This window comes from Cherax quadricarinatus, chromosome 32, assembly GCF_038502225.1.
Source record: "Cherax quadricarinatus isolate ZL_2023a chromosome 32, ASM3850222v1, whole genome shotgun sequence".
Classification (NCBI taxonomy): domain Eukaryota; kingdom Metazoa; phylum Arthropoda; class Malacostraca; order Decapoda; family Parastacidae; genus Cherax; species Cherax quadricarinatus.
The window spans coordinates 35,548,634-35,560,890 of NC_091323.1; the positions used below are offsets into that span (position 1 = coordinate 35,548,634).

Genomic DNA, 12,257 nt, shown 5'->3' on the forward strand with positions numbered 1-12,257 from the left:
TGATAGAAGCAGAAGATACTTGAAGACGATGTAATCAGTCCATCACCCTTAAAGTTTTGAGGTGGTCAGTCCCTCAGTCTGGAGAAGAGCATTGTTCCATAGTATGGAACAATGCTCTTCTCCAGACTGAGGGACTGACCACCTCAAAACTTTAAGGGTGATGGACTGATTACATCGTCTTCAAGTATCTTCTGCTTCTATCAACTTTTCTGTACTTGACTGAAGAAGCCTACTGTGTAGGCGAAACGTTTCATAATAAAGATACCTAACTGTTGCATATGTGTCTTACCTAACAACCTGTCGGTATTTTATACCATTTTAATGTTCAGGATCCGTCTTGTTTGAGCAAGCGTCCTATACTAGAAGTGGTTTTTGACTTGTTTTTGGCATATGAAAAGAAATATTTCGAATTTCTTTCAATTTCATTAATCGCTTTTAGCTCCTCTTGTCTCTCCTGGATTCTGTATGCGTCCTTTAACTTCAGCTCAATATTTTCCACTTCCCTGGTTAGCACTTCCTTCCGTGTATCAGATAATCTGGCATTCTTGAGGAGCTCAATGATTCTTCGTCTTCTCCTGTAGAGGGAGCGTCTCTCTCTCTCCAGTTCTTCTTTTCTTTTGTCTTATAGGAATATACCTTGAACATATTTCAGCTACCAGGAGGGTGATCTTTTCGAGGCATTGGTTAGGGTCCATGTAATTTAAGATATCCTCCCAATATGTTTCATTTAGGGCATAGTTTACCTGATCCCAGATGATGTTCTTGCCGATCAGGACTCCTGTGATTGTGATCAGAATTTGCTGTTTTTGATATTGTTATATTCCTTACCAGGTCTTCATTATTTGTGAAAATAAGGTCCAGTGTGTTCTTGGCTCCACCATCTGCTGACTTAGGGTGTGTTTGTTGCAGAAATTCAGCAGCTCTTGTGTGTGTGTGACCATTCATCTGAGCTGCCTCCAGGGATTATTTCTGCTACGACATTATTTGCTATATTCTTCCATTTTGTGTGTCTTAGATTGAAGTCACCAAGTGATGGGTAAGACACATATGCAACAGTTAGGTATCTTTATTATGAAACGTTTCGCCTACACAGTAGGCTTCTTCAGTCAAGTACAGAAAAGTTGATAGAAGCAGAAGATACTTGAAGACGATGTAATCAGTCCATCACCCTTAAAGTTTTGAGGTGGTCAGTCCCTCAGTCTGGAGAAGAGCATTGTTCCATAGTATGAAACAATATCTAATACCTAACTGTTGCATATGTGTCTTACCTAACAACCTGTCGGTATTTTATACCATTTTAATGTTCACCAAGTGATGTTTGGGGATGGGGCTGGAAAGTTATTCAGACAGGAGTCAATTTTTGACAGTTGTTCTTTGAACTGTTGGGAAGTTGCATCCGGTGGCTTATATACAAGTACAATGACTAAGTTTTGGTTCTCGATTTTTATTGTCAGAACTTCAACTACATCATTTGTGGTGTTCAGTATCTCTCTGCAAATGAGAGACTCTTTGACATACAGGCCAACCCCCCCTTGTTGCCTGTGTTTTCTGTCGCATCTGAAAAGATTGTATCCAGGTGTCCATATTTCACTGTCAAATTAATCTTTTGCGTGGGTCTCTGTAAAGGCTGCAACAGTGCATTTGACTCCCCTAGAAGTCCACTATTGAAAGGTATTTTGTCGTTTTTTTTGGGCTATGTTATTGAAACTTACAGAGAATTTAAACTTCATGAACACGTTTTCATGTGCACCTAAAAATGAAAGAAATCGGACGAGGAAAAAAATCGACCCAAAGTGGTTACGCCTCCCCTAAGTTTCCACACTGTCGCTTGTCTTTTCAGACTGTTTCAGACTATGGAACAGAACTCTTTTCCAGGCTGAGGGACTGACAACCTCAACTCTGCGACATTAAGGGTGATGGACTGATTACATCGTCTTCACATCTCTACTGCTCCTGCCTACTTTCTGTATTCGACTGAAGAAGCCTACTGTGTAGGCGAAACGTTTCGGAATAAAGTTGCCTAACTGTTGCCCGTGTGTTTTATCTACCATAAATGGAAAACTGTAATAAGTAATTAACGAGCTGAAAATATCAAAACAAGACAGGTTTCGCAGCAGTGGATTCAAAATGGACAAATTTAGGTATGATATAAGTATTAGTTTGGCAACAGAGTTGTGGGTTAATGTTCCAAGTAGTGCCATTGAGGGAAACGAGAACTTTCGGTAGCTTTAAAAATAGGTTGCACAGTATATGATCATGTGTGCTAGACCTGCCTAGCATGGGTCAGTAGGCCTACTACAGTGTTCCTTCGTTCTTGAAGATTAAGACACATGTGCATCGTTACTAATGAAACAATTCGACTACACAGTAGGCTTCTTCAGTCACACACAGAGGGAGCAGGTATAGTAGTGAAATATACATGATGTAATCAATCCATCAACCTTGGAGAAAAAAGTATTTGAGGTGGTTACCTCCCCACTGTCCAGTCACCAGACCAACCCTCTCAGTAACTGGTCGTTCATGGGAGGTTCCTTAAAGCCGGTGAGGAGCTCTTGATCCAAGGAACTGGACCTGTGCCCTCCCATGGATCAAACCGGAATGCCTTCCATTCCCCCAGGCGCTGTGTGACCCCAAAGGTTATACAACTCCTGGGGCAACTTGACACCCTCTTGAAAGTTAATGGACGGAAATAAAATATCGAGCAGTCCATAAGAAATATTTTGGAAAAGTAAGACAAAAAGATCAAAGGCCGTAAAAGAAAGATGATGCATTAGAAAGTGCTGCTGTGCTGGTGGTTCAGCTCCTGGGCCAGTAGGCCTGCTGCAGTGCTCATTCTTTCTTATGTTCTTATATATTGTGTCCACTGCTCGAAATGATATGCACAAGAATGAAGGAACATTGCAACAGGCCTACTGGCCTATGCTTGGCAGGTTTAACTTCCATCCACCCACTCATGTCCCTGTCTAACCTGGTTTTAATATACTATATACTGTTAACCTACTATTATAACGCTAATAAATCTTGTTTGGAAATAAAGTTGTCTTATGTAATGTATATATTTGCTATATAAGGCCCCTAGTGGGCGAATCATTGCTTTAATAAATGTCTTGTTGCGTCTCAATCTGCCGATTAGTATTACTACCAATATTATCATAATCAGGGAAGGGGGTAAACCCATAGTGATAAAGGAGTTAAGTAATCAGGTTTGATCCAAGGGAGAGGAGGATAGGTCCTCTTCCCTGGATCAAGAGCCCCCTCACCAGCATCAAGGCACCCCTGATAAGATTGCAACATATAATTACACATAATTAAGCTCGACTCAAATCATTTACATCTTCTATACATTATAAGGTCCAAGTGTGAGAGGATCCTTTCTGTATGTTGCATTAAGGTTATCAGTGAGAGACAGGGAAGGAGAGAAGTGAGGCCTTGTATAACTCCACTCTCCCCTTCTCACATGCCACACTCTTTTTATTTCCCTCTAACTGCTATCTTATCGCATTTATCTCATGCCTTATCGTGTTATCACGGTCTTAGGCGATATCGAGCGTCCGTTGATCGTGGGTAGAAATATCTAGAGGGAAAATTAATGGCGGTATAATATAATGCATAAATGCGTCTTGGCATCTAGGGATGATTTGGGTCCTGGCTGCCCCTCTGACCAACCAGACACCACCATATCACATCCTCTTCCATAATCCTACTCCACCATATTTTCCAATAGACATTATTAAGCATATTAGATTCTTCTGGTGTAGGTAAACCACGACAAGGGGGTGGATTTAGGCCTAGAGAATCACATTGGGGTGATTGGGGGGTGGTTGTTCCTGGTGGCAGGGGGAGTGTTGGAGTGGAGGTGTTTTCAGGAACGGGCCTGATGATGGTGGTGCTGGTGGTGCGAGGCTAGTGTGACCGGTGGTGCTCCTGGTGCTCGGAGTGTGACGCTAGACGTCACTAGGAACACACGTGTGATTGTTGTTACCCTCTCGTCAGGAAGTACTGGTACTACCCCCCCCCCTTGTTATCCTTCGTCAGGAGCTGCTAGTACCTCCTCTCTCGCCATCACCAGGACTCCAGTGCTACTCTAGATCACCAGGACACTATTGCTGCCAGTCCTCTCTCTGCTTTAGCCTAAAAAAAAACGTCAAAATGTATGATGTTTTTGGCTCTATCCGGGGTCTACTGAAGATAGACTCCGTCAGTATCGACAATAATATATTTCGCATGCACTACAAGGCGACTATGTTCGTCCTAGTGGCCTTCAGTTTGCTAATAACGCAGAAGCAGTACTTCGGGGACCCCATAGACTGTATCGTGGAAGGTGTGGACCCAGGCATCATGGACACCTACTGCTGGATCCACTCCACCTTCACCATCCCTTCCCTGACGGGTGCTGTGGTGGGAGAGGAGGTGCCTCATCCTGGTGTGGCTAACCCTGCCATACACGGCCCTGACGACCAGTTTCAGATAAAACACCATAAATACTACCAGTGGGTCACACTCTTCATGTACTTTCAGGTGGGTTTCTTTTTTTTTTTTTCTAGGTGGGGAAGCCGTCCATCTCCCTTACGGGAGGTTCCTTGATGCTGGGGAGGGGAGCTTAATTTAAGGGAATTGGATCTGCTCAACATCCCTGAATGCCTTCCATTCCCCCCCCCCCAGGCGCTGTATAGTCCCTACTGGTTTAGTGCTCCCCCATTGTAATCTAGGCGGGGAGTAAAGTTGAGGTGGTCGGCGTAGTGCTGGGCGGCCAGCTAGTCTCTCCTTTTTATTATATATTTTTAATTATTCATCGGCTGTTATTTTCTTGAAACCTAAAAGCCAGGCATGTAAAATTACATTTTTTTAACCCGTTTCTCCCTCGCCAGGCATATTTGTACACCGTTGAATATTGGTATATGTTTTCGTATTTTACCGTTTTAAAAATTCCAAAGACCCGAATGAAAATGTCACGTTAGAAAAAGGTGAATTTTTGGAGGGATTATCCTAGGTAATTTGCACTACGTATGATTATACTTAAGTGTACCTGTGCCTAAATCAAGTTGCGTGAAATTGCCTTATAGACTTTTAAACATGGAATAAAAAAAATAGACAAACTGTATTAGCGTCATTATAGTAAGAACTTTGAGTAACTGAAAAATAGGTTATAGATATCAGTGAGTGTGGGTGGACGAGATGGACCAGTAGGCCTACTGCAGTGTACTGATACCTTTTGTCTACACAGGTGTTGATGTTATATGTTACATCTTCAACGAAAATAAAATATTACACCTCATTTACACGTAAATAACCAAGTGTACAAGGTGAGTTGTCACAAGGGTACAAAGGACTGCATTTGAGTATCTAGTGATTGATAGACAATGGAAATCACAAATGCAGTTATATAGAACCTTTGTTTTACCACAGTAAAGTTACCTAGTGTGTGAGTATTATTAAACTATTTGTCTCCATACTAAGGAGTGCACTTTTAGAATTGAAATATACTGTACACTGAAGCGAATTTAAACACGGTTTACAACATTGTAATACAGTTTTGACAGAATGCCTTAAATGAACACTTAACAGTAGATAATATACAGGGCTGGGTCTGTACAGATTAGAAACTTCAAATTATTAACCCTAAATGATTTAATCCAGGGTAATTAAAGAACCACCAAATGTGGAAGTAAGTTTTTATTCTGGTTCATTGCACGAGTTTATATTTAAAAATTGTCTTGTACAGTAATGTGTGAAAATTAATCCAACACAGTAGTCAACACCAGACATTGTGGCTTACGTTGGGGGGGGGGGGATCTAGGTTTTTACCAGGATGACTGAACAATCTGCTAAATATGTTTACTGCTTGGTGAACCTAGGTAGTAGGTGTGGGCCTTCTCTTTAATATGCCCTACCTAGGATTGAACCTCGCTTAATTTGAGCTACATAGTTTCGTTATATTGTTTTGAAAACCAGGTCGGGTTGATACAACTGATATTGTGACCTGTTTCGAAAGTAACAGTAACTGGCTGCAATAGCCACTTGCTTTTTGTCCTCATACGTTGCATTTGTAGCTTCTAGAAATTTCAACAGGTCATCCCAGCACCAAAGATTTCAACAGCTGTCCCTGGTAGTCATCTTCATTCCAACTTGTTGGCTTTTGTCAGTATCTACCAACAGTTGTCCCCTCTAGGAGGTACCCTGGTGCCATTGAAGGGGGTAGATAAATCCAAGGAACTGGATTTATCTACTTTTTTGGGTTATCCTAGGTTCTCTACACATATGCTGCTATGTATGATAATTCTATGTAACTGTATTGTGTATACCTGAATAAATTTACTTACTTACTTACTTACTTATGACTCCAGTGGGTTTAGTGCTTACTCCTGATTAAAAGCAACAATGGCTGTCTAGAAATTCTAGCAGTAAATCAGTATAATTAAATCATAATTCAAGGGCAGAAATAAATACACATTTATCATACTATGACTGCCTATTATTTTAGTGGTTTGCTACTGTATTTAAACAAAAAATATATATATTCTGTACAACGGTTTTGATAGGACCTGTCTAGTATGGGCCTACTGCAGTTTTTTTTATTGTAATTTGCGCATAGAGAATTTTATTCTGTATAACCCATACAGATTTAACATGTGTGTTATTGAAGTTTATTAAGTTGTATAATTTAATAATACAAATACTATTTTAGAGGTAACAAATTTCACTTCATACTAATTTATTCCAGCATTGCATTATCTAAACAAATGCTAAGAATTTGTGAGGCTTGCATAGCTATCCTGTAGCCTCTTGTGTAGGTGATAGTCTAGACTGAAATTAATTTCAATACACTGAAATTAGCTTCATCTTAATAATTTTTTTTTTACGTTTTTGTCCTAATTGAGTGAAGCCTTGTAAGTGATAAATAATTTTAGTACAGTATTCTAGAAATTTGGGGGACTTGCATGACTTGAAACATCTTGTATATGAAGGAAAATTTTGCTAGATTTGAATACTGTGCTGTTTTTGCCAACCAGTTACCAATATATATAATATACAATTATTAGAGTAGGGCTCATACTGCCACCTTGGGAATGGGAGACAGGTTTGATCCAAGGTAGGGCAGGATAGCTTTAATTCCTCTATGTTGATAAATTAGACACAAGTGCAACTCTTGGGTATCTTTATTGAGGAAACGTTTCGCAACACGGTGGCTTCATCAGTCCATACGTAGGAGAAACAAATGTGACACGACCTATGACTGCTTCACCTCTCCTGCCATACGGTTTATAAGCTGCTTCTCCGCTGATATGCCGTATTCTATTCAAGATTGATGGACTGAACACATCGACTCAAGGTTGAGGGACTGATTACCTCATTCTCCTCCTGTTCTTCAAGTTTCTCCTACGTATGGACTGATGAAGCCACTGTGTGGCGAAACGTTTCCTCAATAAAGATACCCAAGAGTTGCACTTGTGTCTAATTTATCAACATGTCGGTTCTCTGAACCATTCATCTACAAATTCCTCTTCAGCATAAAGGCTCTCCCCTCCCCACCCCCTGTGAAGAGAAATAATGTGTGGTTTCCTATGAATGTTTCTAATTTATCTTCAACAAACTTGTCTGTTTATTCACTCCTGTTTTGTACATTTCTTACTAAGTTTCCTGATAGAAACAAGCTAGTCAGTAGGAGCTTTAGTCTACTGAGGGAAACAAGCTAGTCAAACAAATTCTGCAAATCCTACTGCAGTACTGTTGTGTATATAAGAACATAAAGCTTGTAGGATACACATCATTCAGAGTTAACTTAAAACTAGGTGTAAAACTAAGATGTAACACTAATTGATATTGTATAGTTGAAGACTTGATTGCCAAGTTGAACATGATATGAGTAAATGGTTATCTTGATTGACAGTTTTAGGTACAGTATAATTAATGGGTGGTGAAAATAATGCATGAGAAGGAATGGTAATTATATCTGGAGAGTCAGATTACAGTTGGAGTAGACAATTAACATGATTTATGTCAGATCTTGGTGTTTTACCGAGTATTAGAAATGTAGATGTATGGGCATTTGCATTTAATTTACATAACCTTTAAATCAGATAAAATGGCTTAAAAGTGATGTATGGTGAGTGTATACATGGAAAATAAGATATAAAATTTATCCCTTTTATACCTCCATTATTCCTGTTGTGAATGTAATCGTATCCCCCTTATTCTGTGCTTTTAGTTGCAGTTCTTTGAATCTCTTGAAATCGTTTCTGATGCAGGGATTAATTATCAGGCTTCCGTTTTTCTGTGCTTTTTATCTTTCTGTATAACCAACAGCAATGATTCCTTGTAAGAGTGAATTATAAAATGTTCATAAAATGTGGTTGAAACTTGCATATGAATTACTAATTGCAGTAAATGACCAACTTTAGGATTCAGTCTGATTGGTCTTCTCATATTACTGTACCAATCAAATGTTTAATGTCAATAGTGAGTCCTTGATGTTTAACCTTTTCATTGGCCAGACCCCTGAAATTAATATTGCTCCGTGTCCGCTCTTTTAGTGGTCTGGGCACAATTTGCACAGTGACAACTACCCTATAAAGTGCACAGGAGTTGGTAATTTGGCCAATTTTACAGTTAAAAAATACCGACTTAGGAATTCCTGGCACTAAAACATTTCCTCTGTTATTTTGAGTGTAATTTCAAGCTACTTGCGGTCCTGAAACCAACCAAAATAATCTGTGTCAGTAGTATATCATCCCTTCTATCAAATGATCCCAAGAAACGGCCAAGAAAACCATAAAATCCATCCTAGTTAAACAACTCAGAGTAACTATTTTAAGCCAAACATATGGTCAGTTTTGTTTTTCTCGTCTTGCCCCACGTGGGGCAGTAATTTTTTTTTTTTTATGCTCTGCACATTTGTACAGACCCATTCTTTCATAGGCCAAAATTTACTACTCACAGCTTGTCTGATAGAGCTGAACTCAAACTGTAGATCTAAATAAGTGACTGGCATCAATAACATTGATATACTTAGTGAAGGGTTAGTCAAGGCAGATTTTTGTACATATTGTAATTTTGATAATGCAGAACTGCTTGTTTATGGAAAAGTTTAGTGGTTTTTGATAGGCAATATTGTATGTCCTGAAAGAAACAAAAGTTGGAAAAAATACACAAAGGAAATTTAGTTTGAATATCCTTGAATACAGTACAGTACTGTATTCAAAGATATTCAAACTAAATTTGAGAAATCAGAGCTTTACCTGCACTGTGCTTGTCTGAATTTTACCATAAAAGTTTTACTCTGCACTGTTTATAATTTTTCCATAGTGATTTTAAGTTCATACAGTATTGTAGCATTTTGTAACTGTTTCTTTAATTTTTTCCAGGCTATCCTGTTCTACATTCCTCGGTATTTGTGGAAGATCTGGGAAGGCGGTAAGGTGAAAATGCTTGTGATGCAGCTGAACTCTCCCATTTTGGACGATGATGTGAAGCGGGAACGCAAGGCCATGTTGGTAGATTATTTCAGTGTTAATCTACACAACCACAATTTCTATGCATTTAGATTCTTCTTGTGTGAACTTCTCAACTTTATTAATGTCATTGGCCAAATCTACTTCACTGACAGGTATGCATGTATTTGTTGCATATTAAATACAGTGGACCCCCTGTTTACGATCACCTCCCAATGCGACCAATTATGTAAGTGTATTTATGTAGGTGCGTTTGTACGTGTATCTTTGGGGGTCTGAAATGGACTAATCTAATTCACAATATTCCTTATGGGAACAAATTCGTTCAGTACTGGCACCTGAACATACTTCTGGAATGAAATAATATCGTAAACCGGGGGTCCACTGTACATTAGTTAATTTGTTAGACATTGATATTTACTCTTAAATTATTTGATTAGTGTTAAGGTATTTTATTCATTTTAAGCGTGCAATTTAGGTTGATTCGTCTCTTTCTAGATTCCTGGGTTACGAGTTCACGACATATGGTACTCGTGTCATTGAATTCAGTGAGCAAGAACTTGGCACTCGTCATGACCCCATGGATGAGGTTTTCCCTAAAGTGGCTAAGTGTACCTTCCACAAGTATGGTGCATCAGGCACAATTGAGAGGCATGATGGTCTCTGTGTACTTCCTCTCAACATTTTCAATGAGAAGATCTACATTTTCTTGTGGTTCTGGTATGTTCATTGTATTTTATTGCATTGCATTAGAATTTGACTGATTAGGATTGTTTGAAATGGGCAACTAATGTACCTTATAAAATGTTTATTAGCTTAAAGAACATTTGAACTATAATTTCTGGTTTTGTTATTGACTTTGCAAGTTTTTTTTTTTTTTTAGGTAATAAGACCTTATTAAAATTAAATGCGAGATTTTTGTAAGATTTTAATATGGTATGTTTCCACAGGTTTATCATTGTGGCTGTGATATCTGGAGTTGGTCTTCTGTACCGCTTGGCCACGTTCACCCCAGCCTTCAGACAGATCCTCCTCCGGACTCGCTCTCGCCTTGCATCCTCTGACAATGTGGAAGCCATCTCCCGGAAGTGCCAGATTGGTGATTGGTTTGTGCTTTATCAGCTAGGTAAGTTTCTTAATGAAAAGTGATGATTTTTAAAAAGTTATATTGTTATTTGGTCATTTATATTTAGTTATATTGTTAATTTAATTTTTAATGAGTGAAAGTTTTTGAATAGGTTAATTTTCTTTACAGCAAAGAACATGGATCCATTGATCTACAAGGAATTTATAACTGATCTGGCTAACAAACTTCAAGGAAAAGGCCCGGTTTAAACAAGGTGAAAGAGTGCTTATTACACAAATGATGCCTTAATTTTGTACAATTGTCTTCCTTCCGATTGTGGCTACCATGACAGGGCCTGCTAACTCGACCATGGTGGAGATATTCCCATAAAGATGCTCCTGTATTTATACCAGGATGCTAAATTTGCTCATGTTTGTGTATATGGCTATATTTTTAGTGTTAAAGAGAATTAATTTTTTACTGAAAAGTTGTTCACTAAAGTTATACCAATGGTGCATATATTTTTTTAAATACTCAGATGGTGCACAATTTATAAAAATGCAGTGGTCACAAGGATAAGGTTTAAATTTTATAAGTGGTCTCTAGCTGGGCTGAGACCAGGATAACTAGAAAACGTCACAGGTGAGCCATATATTTTTTCAATATGTACTAGTAGAAAATATTGTATATAGGGGACTACAAATAATGTACACTGTAAGGTTTCCATTTTTCAGATGTCGGTATTGTTAAGGGGAATAGTCAATTTTTTTGTGCTATTTATTCTGCATTTATTTAAGTTGAGGTTAGACTGTTCTTTTATGTTCAGAATGGGAAGGAGGGAGAAGAGCTCCAGGAAACTTTAATGATTTCTAGAGAATATAGAAAAACTGTATTTTTCATTTAGTAACCATTTATTAGATTGGCCAGTGAGTCCTGTTTAAGATGTCTGATTGCTCTTCACTTTGCTAATGGTTAATAGCAAGCCATTTTGGAGTTCAGTGAGGATTGCCATTTGCCAGTCTAGTCTCCAACCTTTCTAATTTTTTATTGAATAGTTCCTGTTACTCTATGGCATGGTATGCCTTGCAGTGCTGGTTTGAGGGACCAATTACTATGGCAAAGCAGTGCTGGTTTGAGGGACCAATTACTATGGCAAAGCAGTGCTGGTTTGAGGGACCAATTACTATGGCAAAAGAAAAGTATGGAAATATTTTTTCTACTCATTTTGTATAGTTGTGATAGGTAATATTAAGGCATGTTAGTGTACTTGAGGTTCTCGATTTGTCAAGAGCACAAGGATTTGTTTACAGTTATTGGACGCATGTAAATTATGTTTTACTTTTTAAGGATGAATGCAGACTTGTGTAATGCATATTAGTTAGTGCACATGTATGTTTGATTAAAAGGTATTTTCAATATCAAGTTGTGAATGAGAGATCGTGTATTATAAATAAATAATGATCAGTTCAAATATTTTTAATATCCACATTTATATATGGGTATAGATTATTTTAGCGTAAGTCTTGTCATAAGGAGACTAGATAATGTGCTGTAGGGGCTCAGCACCTCCTAGTATAATATACAGTGAACAAGGTTTTCCCTATTATTTTTCAAATCTTGAGTGTGAAAGACTTTGGCAATTGCAAGGGATGTGGGGGACACCTGAAATGCTGTCTCCAGTTCCTTAGGTACTGTATTATCATAGGAACTTTTCCTTGTTCCTGCATGACTGTGGGTTTAGT

The 12,257-nt window shown here is 38.4% G+C and overlaps 1 protein-coding gene across 1 annotated transcript; it reads left to right on the forward strand.

Moving 5' to 3' along the window:
- The first annotated feature begins 3,923 nt into the window (after window positions 1-3,923).
- LOC128690213 (innexin inx2) lies at window positions 3,924-11,552 on the forward strand. The gene is made up of 5 exons (XM_053778778.2): window positions 3,924-4,518; window positions 9,363-9,604; window positions 9,948-10,169; window positions 10,400-10,575; window positions 10,705-11,552. The coding sequence occupies exons 1-5, from the start codon at window positions 4,150-4,152 to the stop codon at window positions 10,782-10,784; spliced, it is 1,089 nt and encodes a 362-aa protein (XP_053634753.1). The 5' UTR covers window positions 3,924-4,149; the 3' UTR covers window positions 10,785-11,552.
- The last annotated feature ends 705 nt before the right edge of the window (window positions 11,553-12,257 follow it).

Bases quoted from the DNA above. Each gene is read 5' to 3' on its own strand.
- LOC128690213 (XM_053778778.2), top strand. From the start codon at position 4,150: ATGTATGATGTTTTTGGCTCTATCCGGGGTCTACTGAAGATAGACTCC. The intron at 4,519-9,362 runs GTGGGTTTCTTT...AATTTTTTCCAG, and splicing joins CACTCTTCATGTACTTTCAG to GCTATCCTGTTCTACATTCC. The intron at 9,605-9,947 runs GTATGCATGTAT...GTCTCTTTCTAG, and splicing joins CAAATCTACTTCACTGACAG to ATTCCTGGGTTACGAGTTCA.